Here is an 18,797-nt window from a genome sequence, read left to right as displayed (position 1 = left end):
AAAATTGTTGGTTTTTTTCTCTTTTAATCAGACACACATTTGTTTTTCCACAACCCAGCAGAATTTGCTTTTTTCTTCACTTTCATGCGTCATGAACACATACAGACACGTCCAGCAGGTCACGAAATAAACAAATCTGTCAATGTTTTTTTTTTTTTTTTTTGCAGGAGAAAATAAAAACGAAATTAAAAATAATTTTTCGAACCATCTCAATTATCCATACCCAATCGACAAAAATGAAATGAAAGTGAACAAAGAGAGGGGGGCAAAAATTCAACAATTTTCAACAAACACGTTCGTTCTTTTTTCTTTCGGGAGGGTGTGGTGGGAGGGGGCACACGCATACACGCACAAGATTTCACTTTTCTTCTGCACTTTGTTAATTTCTATTTTTTTAAAACTCTGAATTTTCTTGCCCACGGGCAGCAGCGTTTCTTCGAGGACAATAAAACAACAATAACAACAACACGTGTGAAATCAAAAAATTTGAAATTGTTTTTTTTGCTCATCTTTCATCCCGTCTTTCCTCTCACTCCCGCGTGAAGGCGAGAAACAAAAAAAAAAAATTCTACGAAAAATTATCTTTCATTCCGAAGGATGTCATCAGAGACCCACTCACGAAACAAAACAATTTAACAAACAATTTTTTTTTTCACAAATTTTTTTAAATTCCCCATTTTTTTTTTGTTTTAAATCCTTCTCCTTTTTTTTTCAAAACAAATAACAAAACCGCGCGAAATTTGATCGCTAATTCCTTGCCAGGTAAAAAAAAAAAAAAAAGAACGAATTTAACAATTAGCAACAACAAGAAAGCAAAAACAGAAGGGAGGGAGCGAGGTGGTGCAAACATTCTTTCATAACGACAAACTTAATTTAGAAAAGGAAATGAAACGAAGTCAACATTTTTTTTTGGAGGCGACACAATTTAAAATTGCATACAGCGCTCACGCACTTTTTTACCAGATGAAACCTCAAAAAAAAAAAAAAAAAAAAACAATTACTGATTTTCCCCATTTGCATGAAACACATTTTTCTGTTGTTGTTTCCGCTTTTTTTTTTAAGAAGGTATGTGTAAAGAGGTGGCGGAAGTGACGTAGGAGGAAAGTGAGGAGGAAAAAAAATTATATAACCATCATCTTTAAATAAGTTTTTTTTAAAAAAAAAAAAGATCGTTTGGAAATAATGGCTATTTCAGGAAAAAATGACGCAATAGAAACAAATGAAATAACGGCAGTGTGTGTTGAACCCAAAAAAAAAAAATAATTAAGGGAGTAGTTTGTAATCCGAATGAAATAATTTTTTTTTTTTTGAATGAAAATAATGACGCCACCTTTATGTCGGGTTAAAAAATGGGGGGGGGGGGAGTGTTACGTTGGTTTGTGTTTTACCCTCTCTAATCTTTCTCTTTTTTTGTACTTTTTGCTCCGATTCCTTCGATCCGTATTTGTTCATCGTCGAACGATGAACGACAATCCCTTTCAAAATCACCGCATAAAAACATTGAAAATCTAACTGTACGTCGACACAATCGCCTTTTTCTGAAAAATCATGGACACAAAAATCAAGTCTCCTCCCCCTTTTTAACGGAATTGACAAACCACCTGAAAAAGAAAAATGAGGGAAAAACAAAAATGAACAAACGCGAGCGAGAACAGAGTTTTGTTTCCATTTCTGCTGTGGAAATTGAACAAACGGAGGCAAAGAAAATGGGAGGGGGGGATTCAAAATGGAAATTGTCCCATCAATTCTATCAGCTCCAGGTAAATTTTTTTTTTTTTTGCCTTTTTTAATATTTTTGGTAACTTTGCTGTTTTGTGTCCCCCACATTTTTTTTTTTTAGTAACTGGAGGATTTCCCACATTAACATAATTAGAAATTAAAAATTGTAATTTTTTTTTTTTAGGTTTTTTTTTTCTTTTTTTAAAGTTTTTTTTTTTGGGTTTCGTGAAAAAAAAATTCTTTATCCCTCCCCCCCTTTTTTTGGTTCCAGCAAATACGCCAAATCTACAAACAAAAATCGACGGGTTCAACAGGAATTGATACCAAGTTTTGGAACACAAAAAAAAGCACAGAAATCCTACACGAATTGCAAGGACAAAAAAGTGGAACATGATTTTTCGTAAACTATTAATTAAAAAGAAAAAAAAAAACGGAATAAAAAAAAAATGTCTCCCCCTTTTTTGCGATTTGATCGGGATTGTGTGTGTGTAAGGAAGGTATGGGGAGTGGCATTAAAAAAGGCACATCATTGGCTGGCAGACGCTTTTCTCTTTTTTTTTTTTTTTTGTTATTTTCCCCATTTGTTGTGTGTAAATCTTCTGACTCAATAAACTAAAATTGTTGTCTTCTGCACGACGGATCGCTTGTTGTCCCCCCCCCCATTTTCCCGGTAACACTTCATTCACCAATTATTTCCTTAGCCGTTTTTTTTTTTTGTTTAATAGAGGGAAGTAGGAGAACGAGAGAAAGGAAACAGGTACCTCTACGAAATAGAAGGTTAGCGATGATGATTAGAAAAATTCTACCGGGTTCCAAAACGACTGGAAAATTTGTTTTCCCCACGAAAAACAGATTTTGCATCGCCTTATTTACATGAAAAAAAAAATGAGGGGAGGTGTAGACGACAAGGTTACGCAAGGGGGAAAGCACATTTGTGTGTGTGTGTGTCTGTGTGGAATGTCTACCTAAAACAAAAAAAAGGGAAAAAAAACCTATCGCAAAAACAAAAAAGGAAACGCATTTTGAAAACATAAATTCTTAAAAAAAAAAAAAAAAAAAAAAAAATCCCCCCTCCCCAAAGAGAAAAAAAAAATGGGTCCAGGTTAAACAACACCACACAGCTCACCGATTTCTTTACCGTATTCATCGACGCTCACACACCGTCCAAAAAAAGAGAGCGCCGCTGCTGCCAGACATTTCACAAATTTCTTGATTTTAATTCCCTTTGGTATTTTTCTTTTTTTTTCTGTCCAAAAATAAAAATCCATTTTTGTTTTGTTTTAAATCACCTCTCACATGGCTCCTAAAAATATATAACCGTAATGTCCATTAAGTTTAATGAAAACGAAAAAAAAAATGAAGAACAAAAATACCGTAGGAGAAGGGCTCGTCGGGAGAGGCGGTGGCGCTAGCAGAGGGATCGGATTCAGGAGCCATAGAGAGTGAGTTGGGACCCATGACGGCCGCTTGCGGTTGGCTGGCCTGGTAAAGTGCTGCTGCCTGATAAGCGCTATGGTGGTGGTGATGGTGGTGATGATGCCCGTGGCCGTGACCACTTGGGCCCATCGCATACGGATTGCCCGGACTACCAACGTGCAGTGAGGACAGGTGGGTGGTCAACTGCGGGATGTATTGCAACGACGGGTCCATCCCTGACGTCAGCATTTCCATCTAATTGAAAAGAAAGTTGACCATGAAAAGCAAGAAAAACTATCAAAATCATTGCGAATGATCAAACCTGCTGATGCATGGGCGGCTGGACAATGTATTGTCCGAGCCATGGGGCACCATTGGGCCCGATGGGGAAAGGCGACATTTGGTGTGGGAAATTACGTCCAAGCTGCATGTGAGAAAGTAGGGCCGGCAATCCATTAGGATGTACCGGACTGTCATAAGCCGACAATAGACCGCCAGGTCCGTCGGCCGCGTCGCGCCAGCGTTGATCGTGCGTCTTGTGCTGACGCTTATTCTTGTTGCCGCCGTCGGCGAATTTGACGAGCAACGGCTGCGTCGAGCCGGACAGCAATTTGCCATTGAATATGCTGATAATTTCGTCGCATTTCTCCCTGGACTCCATCCGGGCGAAGCCGACACCTCGGCTCTGGCTTCCGCCGTCACGCAACACCCGAGTCGAGATGACAGTTCCGTACTTGTAAAGCATGTCGTGCAAGTCCTGTTCGGTAATGTGGGCCGGCAGGTTGGCCAGGTACAAATTAGTGGGATCTTGTTCTTGTTGCTGTTTCGTTTTTTTGTTTGTTTTTGTTTTTGAAATCAAAGTTTGATTTTTTTTTTAGAAAAGAGAAAGAAAATAAAAGAGAGAACATTGAGAGATGTTGGGTCTGATCTAGGGTTAATGAAAATGTATAAAAATGCAAAAAAAAGAGAGGGTGTAATTACTTTGACGATTACCTTCGCCATCTGCGCTTGAATGCCTTGAAGCTGCAGGGCTTTGACGGCCGACTCGGCCGCCGATGGCGACTCGAAATCAACGAAACCGTAACCTTTGCACTTGTTGGTATTCTTGTCGAGAATGGCTTTGGTCGAGATGATGGTGCCGAATCTGGTCAAATAACAAAAAATTATTTTCCAATTTTGAAAGAAATGATAAAAGACAGAACATACTTGCGACACAGTTCCTCCAGATCCTTGTCGGTGGTGTTGGGTGTCAGACCGCGGATGTAGAGGTTGGTCCTCGACAGTTGATCGCTGTTGTTGGTAGTGCTGGTGGCCGCCGTTGGGCTCGAATTGGCACCACCTCCCGCACTTCCGCCAGCTCCGCTCGTCGAGCTGCTGTAGCCTTGGCTGCCGGTCCCCGTGCTGCTGCTACTGTTGCTGCTGTTGTTGGATCCTCCCACGCCGGCCTGGAAAATAGAAATTTGATACATACATTCTTGTTTTTGTCTTTGACATTTGACTTCAATGAATGAATAAAATGTCCACCCCCCTCATTCACTTTCCAAAATGCCCAACTCATAAATCAAACGTGTAGGCGGGCAAAAACTTTTTGGAATTTAAACGATTCCTCCTACACACTCTTCTATTCGGGGTAAGCAAACTATTCACGGCTCGATGGATGGCGCAACCACCTGCTGCTAACTCACATCCCTCTGGAATCCGCCTCAGGCTGTACGTACTACACAAGGTGGATGTTATCCATATTTTCTTTTAACACGACAGATGGTCTCTCTCTCTCGTTTCTAAAAAAGAATGTCCAACAGAAAACGACATCTGTTGTCTGTTTTTCAATGTGATAAAAAAAAAAAAAAACAGCCCTCCGCTTTAACGATTCCGGATAACATTCTTCCTAACTGATCAAAGATCACTTCCGGTGGCCGAGTTTCTTTAAAGAAAACAAAAAAAGATCGGGGGGAGGGGGATAGCAACTCACTCCGTAAGGGAAGGAGCCAGTGGTTGACGCTTGATAGGAGGCCAGATGAGGCGGTGAAACGTGGGATGCAATCCGAGAAGATCCTCCACTGCCTCCTCCTCCTACTCCGCCACTACCACTTCCACCAGCCATCGATGCCCGATAGATGGCCCCTTGAGTAGTTTGAGCTGTCGTATTCGTCCGAGTTGCCCGGCCTCCTCCTCCGGCCGACCGCGCCGCACCACTGCTACTCCCGCCTCCTCCACCGCCCTGTGTATACATTTTGGTTCCAACAACAATTGTTTTTAATGTTTTTATACGATTCTTCCTTTTTCAATTTTGATTATTTTCTCCCCCATGCCTACGTCTATACAAAATTTAAAAACAAACTCATTAAGTACGAAATAACCCCCCCCCCCTCTGAACGGATTGTAAGCAGACGACAAATGAAACGGAACTTGACATTTAAAATAAAAAATACTATCCTAATCTTCCCACGAGTTTTGAACGCGGAAAAAAAAACTATTTTTTAGTTGGTGGTTGGTCCCGAAATAGACGTGAGCGATGATGGGTGGAATGGGTGGGGAGGAGTTTTCTCCCGTGATCAGAGAGGAGAAGGCTAAGAGAAATCAATACAACACGCTGTAAAGAGAGAGTGGGAGCGTGAGTTTTGTCTGTGCGTTACTTATCGGAGCTTCTGAGATAAAAAAAAAAAAGAGGGGCTACTTCAAATGAACAATTCACGATTTGCCTCATCGTGCAGGCGTCCAATTGAACGCATTCTTTTATTTTTAATCGATTTGTACAATAGCAAAACAAATCTGTGAAAAGTAATTAAATTTTTTATTTGAATGAAAGAATTCATTTTGAATTTCCTTTCGAGGGAGGGGAAGCTAAACATAGCGAAATCCGAATGCAAGTTAAACGATAACAAACAAAACCGGCAAACACCACCTGGCGGGATTCCTTTAAAAGTATACACACACGCACTAGGAAAAAAGAAAAAAAGATTCGATCAATCGGCCGAAACTTAAAGAGGCGGAATGAGTAGGCGGGGATTCACGCAGCTCTCCACGTGCGTGAGAGCCACAGGCCTCGCAAGCCCGCCTTCCCCCACCCACCTTATCAAAAGAACTTGGGTGGGTGGATTGACGTCACCAGAATCAGGCAAAAAGAGATTCTATTTGGTTGTATACTCCGCGTCAAGATGGCGGGAGTCGATTGCAGCTACTGTTCTTTCACTATTCCCGAAAATTCAAAAAAAAAGCGGGGAGGGGACTTTGAAAGAAAAGTGCGTTCAGAATACCAGAGACGAAAAACTTTATTCGCTTTTGGCTCGGCGCGTGACGTCAACGACGCCGTAACCTTGGCGATGTGGTGACGTCGGCCTCACCAACCGCAGACGATGGTGTAGGACTACGAACGAACCAACACGACAAAAGAAAAAAAAAATGGCTACCAAACACATACCCCCCCCCTGTCTACGTAGCTTCGATTCTCCCCTTTAAATGAATTAACTTTCCACCTTAACTTTGATCGCATAATTTCAAAAAAAAATTTATTTTGGGGGAGGCTCTGAATTTTACAAAAACAAAGATGGAGGATTTCTCTCAAGGTCAGATTACATTATCCCGATCGACTGGAAAGGTGGGATCCAATTAGCGTGAGTCCCGAAAATAATAACATTTTTTTTTTCTTACGTCGTAATAATATTATGATGATAAAATGTTATTCAAACAAAACAAAAACTGGACAAGAATGGCCTACTCTGTATGAAGTTTCCATGACGACTCCGGGCTGTTGTTATTTGATTTGGCAGTCAAGGGCTAAAAACTCCCACAACAAGAGAAAATATTCAAATTTTTTCTCGTGTGGAAGAAGTTGATTAACACAAGAAAAAAAAACGAGAACTGGTAAAACTGGGGCCTCAAGAATGTGTGCAGTTGGGGCAAAAAAAAAAACACGCACTAATAATTTTGTTCACTATATTTCCGGTTCACTCCGATGATGTGGTTCATCGTGAACCAGTTTTTTTTCGTTCGTTTGTCTTTTCAAAATTTTCAGGCCAATTCCTCTTGGCTAGAAAACAGGTTATTATGATAATGTCCGATAAATTCCTGATACACCGTTCACCTTGTCTCACCGAAAAAAAAAATCTGTTCCGTCAAAAGTCTCGTGTAGAATTTCAAAATGGAGGCACACAAACACAACGCGCAGTGAAAATTCAAAGGTTTCCCACCCTCAAAAACAAAAAAAACTTCGATTGGATTAAAATTTGTCTCTCTTAACACGGGAGGTCTCGTTGTCTGTGTTCACGAATCGGGTAGAGAATGAAAAAAAAAATAATAAAATAAATAAAAAAAAAAAAAAAAGAGAGACGGAAAGGAGGTTGCCGCGCTGGCGAAAATGGCGCTGAGACGAACGCAGCGTTCCAATTTTTTCTACTTTGATTCAACAACAAAGACAATGTTTTTGTTGTTTTTTCGTACGAAATTCCTCTAAAAAGTTATGAAAAACTGTGTGGGGGAGAAGAACTAGAGAGAGAACTGTGAGAAATGTTGAAACAACACTGGAGAAATGTCACTGTTGTTGTTGATGATTGGAATTTTCGACTGAATGACACGCACTACACACCCATACAGACACACACTGATAGTAGGGAGATAGAGGGCAGTCGACACACACAACACTGAACTACTTCCTCACGGTCAAGTCATGTTGTTGTTGTTGTCGTATCTCTCAAGTCGAAACTGTTTTCGGGAATGAGAGAGTGAACCGAAAGCGTTTGGAGTGTTGGAGACGGAGAGAGAGACTAACAAAATGGCCGCGTTGTTGTAATGTTCAATGTGTACGTCTGTTGTGAGAAGGGAGCGCTGCTGCGTGAGCAACGACCGGACTCACGACAAACTCACGAATGGCGACCCTTTAGACGAAGAGAAGAGGGGCAGAGTATACGCCGTACTACTCACGAACGAACTTGAAGGGAACTGGTCTGCGTAAGCAACCTTAAAGACATCTAGCGGTAGAAAAACGAAACATTTCACGCCCTACGACTACGAACCTTTTCGTCTTCGGGTTGTTTCTGGCGACCTTGGAACAACGAATATATTATTCGTTATGTATAAACACTACACACATTGTCTCCCTCCCCTCCCGATCCCGCACGGGAAGATAAGAAAAAAAAACGAGACCACCATTTTAGATTGGAGGGGCGAAAAGAAAAATCGATATTCTATGGAGTGTGGAAAAAAAAAGGGGGGGGGGGGGGGAGAGAAGGATGCAAATCCGGGAATGTGAATGTGTCTAACATTCGTACACACGCACTAACAACAAGACGCTGTTCCGTGCTGATAGCTTCACGAAAGCTCCGCACATCGAACGCGACCTGAAGAGCCCCGGAGCGGTTGGACGCGGTCGAGTGATGAAGAGTTATTTTTTCGCCATTATCGTGTTCTCTTCTTCTATTTTTTCTTTTTCTTTTTCTTCTCTTTAACACAGGAATAACAATAAAGAAGCAAAACGCGAATAGGATGAGCTAAAAAAAAATTAAAATCAGTTTTTTTCTTCTTCTTCTTCTTCCATCTATTCGTTCACGTCGTTTCATTCCATGTGTTGTTGTGTTCCCAAAACTGAACGAACGGGAGAGAGAGAGAGAGAGAGAGAGAGAGAGAGAGATCACGGACCGGAAAAATGCTCCAGGCGATTTCTTTTTAAATTTTATTTTTCCTACGTCTTTTATTTTATTTTATATTCTCCTTTTTGCTTCACATTCGTCCCATACACTCGCCTTTCTCCTTTGCTTCGCCTTCCGTGTGTGGCCTTTCCCCGTTTGGTTACCAAAGGTTTTTTTTGTTGTTGTTGTTGTTTAATGAATCAAAGAAAAAAAAAATGTTTTTCACATCCATTCTCCGTTTTCTCGGTTGACAAAATCTTCGTGTTTCGTTTGTTTTTTTCCCGCGGAGAAAACCCTGGCAGATCGGCCATGACAATGGAACGTTGACATTCCATTTCAATCACAAACGACAAGAGCAGAGAGGAATGTTCCACCAGAAACACACACAAAAAAAAACAAAAACAAATAAAAAACCTGTTTAACGGATAATAATGAGCCCACATTATGATGAGTCGAAATCCCTACAACCAAACAACAACAAAAAAAAACGAATAGATAATCTCGAGTTTTGAATTTAGCACGCACATCTGGATCCCACCCCGCTAGTCGTGATGGGCTCGCCCTCTAAGCTTGATAACGAAATCTGATTTTCGATACGAGTTTGCCTGCATCACATCAATCGAGTTGTGTGTGTGTAACGATTTCCGGTTAGGCGAAAGAAAAACCCAAAATGAAAAGGATAGAGTAGAAGAAGAAGTTAATTTTTTGTTTTTTCTCTTACATTGCTAAAGGGTTCGGCACTATTGGCCCTGCTGGACGGAGCGGCCAGCGAAGTAGCCACCATGACCAGACCTCCTTCGCCGGAAGTGTTGCTGCGGTTGACGGCCGTCCGGTGTTGTTGGTGGCCTGCTGATGGAAGATGCGAGTTTGAACCACCTGCTGCTGTTGTAGCTGTACTAGAAGTAAGAGTGGAGGTAGTTCTCGGGACGACGACACGGTTGGAGGTCGTTTTTTCACTGCTAGCTGCTGCTGTAGCCGCCGCGTTGGATGAACTCATGTCAGATGTTTCTTCCTGCTCGAAAAATATGATAATCAAAACAAAGATGATGACGAGCTTTTTGTCTGCTTACTATTAGAACACATCTCAGCATAATTTTCATTTATTATAACAACAAAAAATATGTATGTTTATACCGAAAGCGAAGAGGGTAACGTGTCCAGGGATAAGGGTTCGGCAACTGCAGATCGGGGCGTGTCGATGGAATGGGCGTCTAGTTGGACAGATTGACTCATGACGTTTCTTGAGCCTCGAAATGACTGACGGGATTTGGAGGGGAAGGGAACGGTGGATAGGATGAAACCAAAACGTAAACAAAAGAAAAGGGAAAGGAGAGTCTAATGCTTTGTCGGGATTCACCAAAACGCCATAGTCCCGTCGTACGTCCACTCCCGGTGGGAAATCCCACGTATGTATATGTGCGTTCTTCTTCTTCTTCCGGCTCTTCTTCTTTTTCTATACTCTTTTCAAATTCCCTTCTTTTCTTTTTTTATTTTCTCTCAAGCTGGTCGACGAACCTATGCTCCTCGTGTTCTTTTTATATCGGCGTCGAACTGGCGACGCACGAGGAAACAAGCCCCACACGCACGTGTCACTGTACAGCTAGTAATTGGGTGTGGACAAAGCTGTCACAAATCCCAACCTGCAGGTGTCGCAATGCTTGAGGCACTTGTACCAGAGGGAAATCGCAGTCACAATTAGAGACACCGACAGGAATCAGGCTGACCAGGACAACAACCAGTGTAGCACCATTCAACCAACGATGAGATGTGTAGAGAATCCATGTGCCTTTGCTGGTTGACTGGCACTCGTGGAATTGAAGGGACTCACAGGCACTACTAGGTTGTTGTTGAGTAGACGCACTGCGGACTGAGACCTTGAAAGCCCAAAATCAATAAGGGTACAAGTTTAAAAAAGAATGTCAGCACAAATAAAGTATAATGGCATTTGGTTAAAATTATTTTGCTTTTTACTTCTCCCTTTCTGCCAAACCCATTGACTCAGAGCAGATAAATGGCCTTTGCTTTATCTACGCGTATCAGCTTTCTAGAACAAGACTGCAAACTTCACTTCTTGTTTTTGATCGAATCGGCACTAGACGTTGACAACATTGGCAGAAACTACGGGACACGACAATTTGCTGGTCTTGTTTTTAAAATGAAAAGACACCGAATACACTACTGACAGTTCGGACAACACAACACACACGCCAAGTGGGTGGGAACGAATACACGGAGAAAGAGAGTCAAGAGAGAGAACCGCTGACTGGCGGCTTTATTTTTTGTTTTTTTTTTCTTTATATTTTTAATTCTTTTTCCCCTAAAGCTGTGCACCACACTCTACTGCGTGTGTGCGGGAAGAAGACTCTTGGGTGAGAAAAAATGTCATCTAGCCCACCAAAGTCCTGCACTGAGGGAGGGCTTATTCATAAAAAAAAAAGCCTTCTTAGTTTTTCCTTTTTTTAGCAGCGGAAACGGCTCAAATGTATGTGTATGGTGGTGTGGGCTAGATATGCAAGGCACACATTCGACGTGTGTCGCAAGTGCTGGGATGGGCGACGGGCGACTCGTGGCGGTGGGGAAAAAGAACAACAAACTAATTCTAGCGACATCTACTAGCCAAATGATTCACTACATGGTTCGGGTGCAAGACAGAAAAAAGGCGCCCAAACAGAAATTTTCATCAGAAATTACGGCTATTTTAACTATCTTTGGGTGTTTCTTTGATATTATAAGATACAAATACAGATTAAGCTGCGAAACCCCCATATCTATGAGGAATCAACACGAAACCAACATGAATGCATGGAATGCGAGTACTATGCCTTTGGGTTCTATTACCAAAGCCACGTTGCGGTTACAAAGTCTCAAGAGAGTCTATAAACCCACAAAATTACCACAGCCAGCCACTCATTTCCCAACTCAATTTGTGGGATTGCAATCAATTTGAATGACTATCGAGAATTGCTTACCTCCATGTACATAAGAAAACTATACATTAAGGTAGTTCAAAGAGCACAACTTACTCAAGCACGAACCACTAGCTACTGCAACTGGCACTGAAACGACGGTGCCATATTCCCGCCTAAATGATAGCCATTGTTGACTTGTTGTTCCTATTGAAATAACCTGAATTAGTATTTGAAAATTTGTGACGAAAACTTGTTTGTCTCAGCAAAAACTGGAAAAAAAAATTTAAGGTATAGTCTGAATCATAGATAATGCTCATATAGTCAACGAGTCCCTCCTTTTAACAGATAAGTAATTGTTGATTTGGCGATTACCAGCGAGCACAAGGTTTCCGGAGGCGTTCAAGTCCAACATGGAGGCAGTACTGACGAAAAAGAACGAAACCTGCAGATGGCACTACGAAAGAATTTTTTACGTAACGAAATCAAAATTGGTACAGCTCTAATTTCTTATTGTTAACTCAGTTATCTTGTATGATTGGACACATAAAAATACTTGTTTCTCCTCTAATCGTTATAATTAATAGGTCATGGAGGCTGTTGATTGTTTTTTAATGGTCATTGTTTGTTTTATTTCTCCACAAACAACTGCTCACAAGCATGTTATCAAGGTAAGCATACGGTCAACGAATGCACACACAAAAAAAAATGCTGGAAAGTGTTTCGATTGCCAAATCAGAAAGTTGTCGACTTTAATCAGTTGCATTGTACCGAAACGTTTTCATCTTTCGGTGGCTCGTGGTAATTTTATTTTCATTGTCAACCTGCTAGTCGTTGTGGTAAAAAGATAAATTTAACAACTCAACATTCCTTCGTGTTGCAAAGACAGAGCTATAGGAGATTTGAGACGGTTTGTCGGGTTTTGTGAAATGGAAACCAACTCAAAGCTTGTTAATTTCACGCTTATTGCCTTTGTCTTTTACTTGTGTCTGTGTGAAGTTATTTTTAAAAAATCTTTATCTCTACTTAGCTGCACGCGTATTGGCGATATAAAAACCCCTTGATAATGCAAATAATGCAAACACTTGGCAGTTGAACACCAAAGGAGTCGGATCATACAGAATGAAGCTTGTGTTTTTGGTAAGCCATTTTCCTTTTTTATTTGTTTTTTCATCTCAATTTTGTCACATTTTATTTTTACCAGTTATTTGCATTGCTCGTTGTGGTCGCAACGGTCTCATCGGTACCACATGATGGCAAAAAGGGTGCACCCCTTCACGTAGATAAGAGCCACGCCCACGTGAAGAAGTCCCATGGTCACGCTAAGGAATCACATCATAAGGATCACAAGAAGGATTCCCATGGTCACGCTAAGGAATACCACCATAAGGATCACGTGAAGGAATCCCATCATAAGGATCACAAGAAGGATTCCCATGGTCACGCTAAGGCATCCCACCATAAGGGCCACAATAAGGCTAAAGCTCACAGAGCCGAAGGCAACAACGCAAAGGCGCACAAACGTCACTGATTACAAAACTCGCCATCCATTAATTTTCAGCGAATTTTGAGTCATAGATAAGATAACAATCAATATTAGTCATCCGAATACCGTTTTAATTCAACTGCTTCTCGTATATAACCAACATTTTTTTTTTTGCTTGTTTAACTAGTATTTTCCTTCTCACTATGCAATATCTACTTGACTTGCTGTAAAACCTATTCTCCATGCAGTGCCTTTTGCTAATCCATACATTTCTTGCCCGCAAAATTTATTTACAGTTATTTTTCATGAATAGTATAAATATCTGAAAACTCCATAACGCATACCATCAGTTCTAATGATAATAATCGGGAAAAAAAATGTTTTCATTGTCCTTCGATTTATATAGTAAAATAGTTACTCACAAGTGCACAGGTAGCGTGGCCGAGCGGTCTAAGGCGCTGGTTTAAGGCACCAGTCTCTTCGGGGGCGCGAGTTCGAATCTCGCCGCTGCCAGAAACTTTTAAATCAAAAACCTTCACAACAAAATACTTTTTCATTTATTGTGGAGATTATTGCGCTTACTGACCGTTATTTTATAGTATTTGGAAACCACAGTAGCTTTTGTGGTTGCCTGTGAAGCGCAGGAAGCGTAAATAATCAAGAAAACTTGGTCTCTGTATCTCTCCTGCAAACCCGTAGCATAACTAGTATTTTTCTAAGTGGCTTCCTCTCTCAAGACACTCATAGACTTGTCAACGCAAGTTACATGTTTCCTAAATGCAAACCAACGATAAAGAGAAAGAGATAAAATCAATGATTGTGGCATATTGTAAACCCTTCCTGTTTTAAGGCAACAGAAACCATCTAATAAAAACATCTTTTCTCGTGATTCATTACATATATGTTGACGTCGGTAGCGTGGCCGAGCGGTCTAAGGCGCTGGTTTAAGGCACCAGTCTCTTCGGAGGCGCGAGTTCGAATCTCGCCGCTGCCAAAAACTTTTTGGATAATTTACAGATGAAAAGCCATAAATGAATTTTGTAATTTTCCTAGACAAAAATGAAGTGCAGACAGCTTCGTGAATCTAGGCTTGCGATATGTAGCACGGTAGTGATAAGATAAAAACTAAGTATGTCTGAATGAACTGTGACATCAACTTAAGCCAGCATAATCCAATATGAGATATATTAAAAATTGACGAAATAAATGCTTTTTAATTGTTTTTTAACATCCGAAAGACACGAACGTAAGCATCTAATCGAAAACAATAAACAGCGTCTTGAGTGAGGGGCTTTAATAAATTTCTCCAGGACGTCAAGTCAGTTGTTCTTATATGCAATTTCTTGGAATTTTATCCCGCCCCTAGTACCGTTGGATAGAAACAGTAATCGAACTGACTTGGTCATATCTATGTCGTCAGCTACCTAGAACCAGCAGCATTACTTGAGAAAATGTTGTGCAACTCTACACATTTGCATCTCCCAAAATCCCTAACGCCATTTTCGAAAGATTAAATTTCATCCTCCTTTATGCTAAACTAGTCAAGCAAAACATTGTTGCTCTAGCAAGCCAATGTTTCGGAATTTTCACTTCTGTTTCAATGTTCTGGTTGGATAGTTCAGTGAAACATGTGACGTACATAACGTGGCTCATCATTTAATATTATATTAATGGTAAGATGAATAGTTCCAGAATATGAATGATTAAACTTTGATCGGATTGTTTTAAACAAAAATTCTAAGCTCACGTTGATTAACAATGGCACTTGATAACGATCGATAAAATGCGATACGTAAAATCACTGATAAAACAAGGTTAATTTTATTGCATTTCTTATGCGAAAACGAATGAGCGTGAACACATTAAACTTGACATGATTATGAAGCAAGACGTGCTACTACTGATTCTTCTTCCTACTTTTATCCAGTCACTTATCAAATATGGCCTAGGAAAATAAATGTCACTTAAGTTTTAATAAGACGGTCCTTGTTCTGTTACAACCAACGTATGAATAAGGTAGCGTGGCCGAGTGGTCTAAGGCGCTGGTTTTAGGCACCAGTCAGAAATGGCGTGGGTTCGAATCCCACCGCTGCCATTTGCATTTTGTTTTTCATGATTCATTTCTTGATTAAACATATTTAAGTTAGAACGGCTTAATACCAATAAGAATTGCTGACAAAATGCTGTCAATTCGCAAATTACTTGCGCGCATCTATTCTTACATTCAGATTGCCCAAGGCAATGATTTCCCCCTTAAACCATTATTGAAACTGGGTTTTTATTTTTCTCCTTAAGAAGTGTAACGTACTCCCCGTGCATACATTATCCGATTAGATCTCCAGTTTCTTTTTTTTTTTAACGAAACAAAAGGTAAACATGCAAGGAAGAAGATTTCCATCTTGTTGACCCTATTTGCTCCCCAGTACCTTAAATTTACCGTTGGACTAGACACAGGGCAGCACGTCACTTTCACTGTGCTCGGCCAAGACCTTTCGTGTTGTCGAAGGTCAATGTGGGACACGGAGGAACAGGGTCAACAAGGTGAAAGGTTTTCCATCGAGAAATGGTGTCAAACTCATAAAGGCGAATTTAGGTTATCCTATTGGCCTACGCCTACAAAAGGCTGATGTCCTGCTCACAATAATCAGTGTTGAGTTGCCAGTGAAATCACAAGCATCTCTCAACAGGTAATACAATCATCTTTAACTTTAATTTATTTTTAAATTTCTGTTGCTACGCTGGTTTTTTATATGTTTACTTTGCAAATAGGGTTTTGCAGTTAACTTACAAACGCTTAGTTTCGCCATGAGGGCTTTAGTAAGTTAAAGTTTTATCAATTGCAAATTTTGGGGATGTGATTGAATTTTCTTTACGTAACCAGGTAATTATACCTTTCCTGACTGCCACAGCATTTGCTGCACCGAATTATGTAGTTGCACCTGCCCCACAGGCAATCATCAGTTCGTACGGGAACAATGTCGCTGCCTATCCGGCCGGAACAAGACCCCCCAATATCGAAGAAGTCCAAAAAGAATGGAATAAGTTTCTGGAGTAAGTATTTAAATCTTCTTGCCAGACAACAGACATTTAATGTTTTTTAATTAATTATAGAAAACTGCCATGGCTGAAAGGCCCTGCTGGCCCTCCTGGTCCTCCCGGACCTCCTGGTGGGGGACGGGGAGTTGACAGTTACGGAACTGATTACAATCAACTACCACAGACAATTGTCGGACCCCCAGGACCACCAGGGCCACCAGGACCAGCTGGACCTAAAGGAGAGATCGGATACACTGGAAAACCTGGATTGAATGGCGCTCCTGGTCCACAAGGAGCACCGGGTCTTGATGGCGCACCTGGGGCACCTGGAGAAAAAGGAGCAGCAGGATACCATGGAGCTCCTGGAGCTCCTGGAAAAGACGGTTACCATGGAGCTAAAGGAGAGCCTGGTTACAATGGCGCTCCTGGTTTGAACGGAGCCCCAGGAGCCCCTGGCAAAGATGGACTTAATGGAATGTCCGGATTTGCAGGACCCAAAGGCGAAAAGGGAGAACAAGGGCCAACTTTAACTTCAACCATTCCTGGTCCACCCGGCCCTCCCGGTCCTGCTGGTAAAGACGGATGGCCTGGTTTCCCTGGTGGACCTGGACCTGTTGGCCCTGTCGGCCCTGCTGGACCAGTCGGATCTGTTGGAAGACCCGGCACAAATGGTTTACCCGGAGCTCCTGGTCCTAAAGGCGAAATGGGAAGTCCTGGATTCAACGGAATGCCCGGCAAAGACGGACTCAATGGCGCTCCAAGCATGCAGCCAGGCCCAATGGGACCCCAAGGAATGGTCGGACCACCAGGCTTCAACGGAGCTCCCGGAAAAGATGGTTTACCTGGCCCCATTGGCTCACCAGGCAAAGATGGACTTAACGGCGCCCCCGGACCTATCGGTAGTGTTTACCTTTAAAGTTTATTTGAATTTTATTAAACTGCTTCGTTACTCATTTGTTTTTTTATGTCTAGGTCAACCCGGACAGCCAGGCAAACCTGGAAAGGACGGTTTCATTGGTTTCCCCGGAGCTCCTGGTTTCCCTGGTGCACCAGGCCCTGTAGGACCTGAAGGCAAACCCGGCGTACGAGGCCTGACTGGCAGCCCAGGCCCGATGGGTCCTGTTGGAGAAATGGGACCTCAAGGTAACCCCGGAGCACCAGGCTTGCTTGGCGCTCCAGGTCCTATCGGACCTGTAGGAAGCCCTGGTCCGATGGGAAGCCCTGGACCAACAGGTCCTCAAGGTAATCCAGGCGCTCCAGGATTGCTTGGTGCTCCAGGACCAGTTGGACCTCAAGGAAGCCCTGGCGCTCCCCCACCTATTGGAGCTCCAGGACCCGGAGCTCCTATTGATACTCCAATCGGAGCACCTGGGCCTCTCCCACCCGGAGCACCTGGACCTATCCCACCAGTTTACGGTGAACCCACTTCTTATCCGACCCAGGCACAACAGTATTCCAGCAAAGCGCCGGGAGAATCGGCTCGAGACAACCAGGACTTGTTCCAGTCGTACGTAGCCAACGCCAACCGAGGATAGATTTTAAACTTATATGGACCTGAAAGTTAAAGTTTGTGCGTAGGATTCATTTCTACGTTTAATCTCTTGACCAGAAAACAAAACAAATTATATGGCTGTATTCTGCATTGGCTTTTCATTCACTAACAATGAATTAGTGGATGCGAAACACTTGATGTGGTTTTGAATATACAATGATTGATTTACTAAATGACTGTTTTGAATTGAATATGATCGTTAGTTTGGCTTGCCATCATCCGCCTTTGGGCAGAGACAGTCGGTTTTACACTTAACACTCGTAAAAGAGAAATCTTTGACATGCAGAATAAACAACTCACGTGAATAATAAAGACGTGAATAATCAGCGTTCGTGATCACTGCTGACCATCTGTGTGGCATATGAAAATGAACACATCTTCATTGCCCCCAGGGTCAATTAGATGAAAATTCGAGATGAGTAGGTTAATGTTTATTTCTTCTGTAACAACTATGACTGTGTGGCACTACGTTAGAAAGTTGGAAATGTATAGTTTCTCCTGTATAACGTTCACCACCTGCCACACTATGATAATCAAATGACATCCGTAATCTTGTGTAATGAATACGGTACATTTGTATTGTCTTTCATAAAGAGTAGAGCATCTTCATCTAACATTAAACGTAAGCTCAGCTTTCGTTAGAAAATAAAGTGTCGCGTTATTTCACGCTAAAGATAATCAAACGAATTAAGCCGGACCAGCCGGGGCTATTTCATCAATCCAATTGACACGAAAACGAAAATTTTCGCGTGTGCTGGATATCCCCGGAAAGGCAAACATCCTCGACTTTGGATTTGCTGATTCAAACGAACGATGGATAGCATTGTTATGATGATGAGAATAAAGAGCGTGTGGATGACCTTGGGAAACAGGCTGACGATATTGGACGGGATGTACCTGCCGCATAACATTGTGACGCATACCTGAATACAAAGGTGGATCTAACTGGAACTCTGGCAATACTCTTCTGTAAGGCTTCGTGTGAAACATGGAACGCTGGTTGCCAAACGATTGCGTCACATGTTGCTCCGGAATGGAATGAAATCCCATTTCAGCTG

The 18,797-nt window shown here is 41.8% G+C and overlaps 5 protein-coding genes and 3 non-coding genes across 12 annotated transcripts; 5 read left to right on the top strand and 3 right to left on the bottom strand.

Moving 5' to 3' along the window:
* Nucleotides 1-192: 192 nt before the first annotated feature.
* LOC130700523 (protein alan shepard-like) lies at nucleotides 193-8,035 on the bottom strand. Of its 4 annotated transcripts, none has more exons than XM_059496691.1 (7): nucleotides 6,841-8,029; nucleotides 5,108-5,346; nucleotides 4,342-4,580; nucleotides 4,129-4,279; nucleotides 3,458-3,955; nucleotides 3,093-3,390; nucleotides 193-3,019 (listed from the first exon to the last, which is right to left on the bottom strand). In XM_059496691.1, the coding sequence occupies exons 2-7, from the start codon at nucleotides 5,237-5,239 to the stop codon at nucleotides 3,012-3,014; spliced, it is 1,326 nt and encodes a 441-aa protein (XP_059352674.1). In that variant the 5' UTR covers nucleotides 5,240-5,346; nucleotides 6,841-8,029; the 3' UTR covers nucleotides 193-3,011. The 4 variants fall into 4 exon arrangements, with proteins under 4 accessions (XP_059352674.1, XP_059352673.1, XP_059352675.1 ...); XM_059496690.1 differs by having other exon boundaries at nucleotides 193-3,022; nucleotides 6,841-8,028; XM_059496692.1 differs by lacking the exon at nucleotides 5,108-5,346 and having other exon boundaries at nucleotides 193-3,010; nucleotides 3,085-3,390; nucleotides 6,854-8,035.
* A 1,421-nt stretch (nucleotides 8,036-9,456) lies between these two features.
* LOC130700209 (uncharacterized) lies at nucleotides 9,457-10,282 on the bottom strand. Its single transcript, XM_059496680.1, has 3 exons — nucleotides 10,117-10,282; nucleotides 9,894-10,016; nucleotides 9,457-9,771 (listed from the first exon to the last, which is right to left on the bottom strand). Exons 2-3 carry the CDS (start codon nucleotides 9,990-9,992, stop codon nucleotides 9,457-9,459), a joined length of 414 nt encoding a protein of 137 aa, XP_059352663.1. The 5' UTR covers nucleotides 9,993-10,016; nucleotides 10,117-10,282.
* Nucleotides 10,283-10,306: 24 nt separating this feature from the next.
* On the bottom strand, nucleotides 10,307-11,780 carry LOC132088251 (uncharacterized). Of its 2 annotated transcripts, none has more exons than XR_009421638.1 (2): nucleotides 10,731-11,288; nucleotides 10,307-10,633 (listed from the first exon to the last, which is right to left on the bottom strand). XR_009421638.1 is itself a non-coding variant. In XM_059496695.1 (2 exons), exons 1-2 carry the CDS (start codon nucleotides 11,753-11,755, stop codon nucleotides 10,349-10,351), a joined length of 312 nt encoding a protein of 103 aa, XP_059352678.1. In that variant the 5' UTR covers nucleotides 11,756-11,780; the 3' UTR covers nucleotides 10,307-10,348. The 2 variants fall into 2 exon arrangements, 1 of the variants encoding a protein (XP_059352678.1); XM_059496695.1 differs by lacking the exon at nucleotides 10,731-11,288 and adding an exon at nucleotides 11,729-11,780.
* Nucleotides 11,781-12,663: 883 nt separating this feature from the next.
* On the top strand, nucleotides 12,664-13,490 carry LOC130700203 (histidine-rich protein PFHRP-II-like). The gene is made up of 2 exons (XM_057522241.2): nucleotides 12,664-12,805; nucleotides 12,870-13,490. The coding sequence occupies exons 1-2, from the start codon at nucleotides 12,788-12,790 to the stop codon at nucleotides 13,194-13,196; spliced, it is 345 nt and encodes a 114-aa protein (XP_057378224.1). The 5' UTR covers nucleotides 12,664-12,787; the 3' UTR covers nucleotides 13,197-13,490.
* Nucleotides 13,491-13,582: 92 nt separating this feature from the next.
* On the top strand, nucleotides 13,583-13,664 carry Trnal-aag (transfer RNA leucine (anticodon AAG)). The gene has a single exon. It is a non-coding gene; the product is annotated as a tRNA-Leu (tRNA).
* A 399-nt stretch (nucleotides 13,665-14,063) lies between these two features.
* Nucleotides 14,064-14,145, top strand: Trnal-aag (transfer RNA leucine (anticodon AAG)). The gene has a single exon. It is a non-coding gene; the product is annotated as a tRNA-Leu (tRNA).
* Nucleotides 14,146-15,166: 1,021 nt separating this feature from the next.
* On the top strand, nucleotides 15,167-15,246 carry Trnal-uag (transfer RNA leucine (anticodon UAG)). Its single transcript has one exon. It is a non-coding gene; the product is annotated as a tRNA-Leu (tRNA).
* Nucleotides 15,247-15,661: 415 nt separating this feature from the next.
* LOC130700524 (collagen alpha-1(I) chain-like) lies at nucleotides 15,662-17,759 on the top strand. The gene is made up of 4 exons (XM_057522572.2): nucleotides 15,662-15,692; nucleotides 15,980-16,202; nucleotides 16,263-17,086; nucleotides 17,160-17,759. The coding sequence occupies exons 1-4, from the start codon at nucleotides 15,662-15,664 to the stop codon at nucleotides 17,720-17,722; spliced, it is 1,641 nt and encodes a 546-aa protein (XP_057378555.1). The 3' UTR covers nucleotides 17,723-17,759.
* The last annotated feature ends 1,038 nt before the right edge of the window (nucleotides 17,760-18,797 follow it).

Source organism: Daphnia carinata, chromosome 8 (assembly GCF_022539665.2).
Source record: "Daphnia carinata strain CSIRO-1 chromosome 8, CSIRO_AGI_Dcar_HiC_V3, whole genome shotgun sequence".
NCBI lineage: Eukaryota > Metazoa > Arthropoda > Branchiopoda > Diplostraca > Daphniidae > Daphnia > Daphnia carinata.
The sequence above is the reverse complement of the archived record's forward strand: the minus strand, read 5'-3'. Positions and strand labels throughout refer to the sequence as shown.

Bases quoted from the DNA above. Each gene is read 5' to 3' on its own strand.
- LOC130700524 (XM_057522572.2), top strand. From the start codon at position 15,662: ATGTGGGACACGGAGGAACAGGGTCAACAAG. The intron at 15,693-15,979 runs GTGAAAGGTTTT...AGTAAGTTAAAG, and splicing joins GGAGGAACAGGGTCAACAAG to TTTTATCAATTGCAAATTTT. The intron at 16,203-16,262 runs GTAAGTATTTAA...AATTAATTATAG, and splicing joins GAATGGAATAAGTTTCTGGA to AAAACTGCCATGGCTGAAAG.
- LOC132088251 (XM_059496695.1), bottom strand. From the start codon at position 11,755: ATGTATAGTTTTCTTATGTACATGGAG. The intron at 10,634-11,728 runs GTAAGCAATTCT...TGGGCTTTCAAG, and splicing joins GTTTTCTTATGTACATGGAG to GTCTCAGTCCGCAGTGCGTC.
- LOC130700523 (XM_057522571.2), bottom strand. From the start codon at position 5,239: ATGGCTGGTGGAAGTGGTAGTGGCGGAGTAGGAGGAGGAGGCAGTGGA. The intron at 4,280-4,341 runs GTATGTTCTGTC...TTATTTGACCAG, and splicing joins CTGGAGGAACTGTGTCGCAA to ATTCGGCACCATCATCTCGA. The intron at 3,391-3,457 runs GTTTGATCATTC...CTTTTCAATTAG, and splicing joins AGCCGCCCATGCATCAGCAG to ATGGAAATGCTGACGTCAGG.
- LOC130700209 (XM_059496680.1), bottom strand. From the start codon at position 9,992: ATGAGTCAATCTGTCCAACTAGACGCCCATTCCATCGACACGCCCCGA. The intron at 9,772-9,893 runs GTATAAACATAC...TTTTTCGAGCAG, and splicing joins CGTTACCCTCTTCGCTTTCG to GAAGAAACATCTGACATGAG.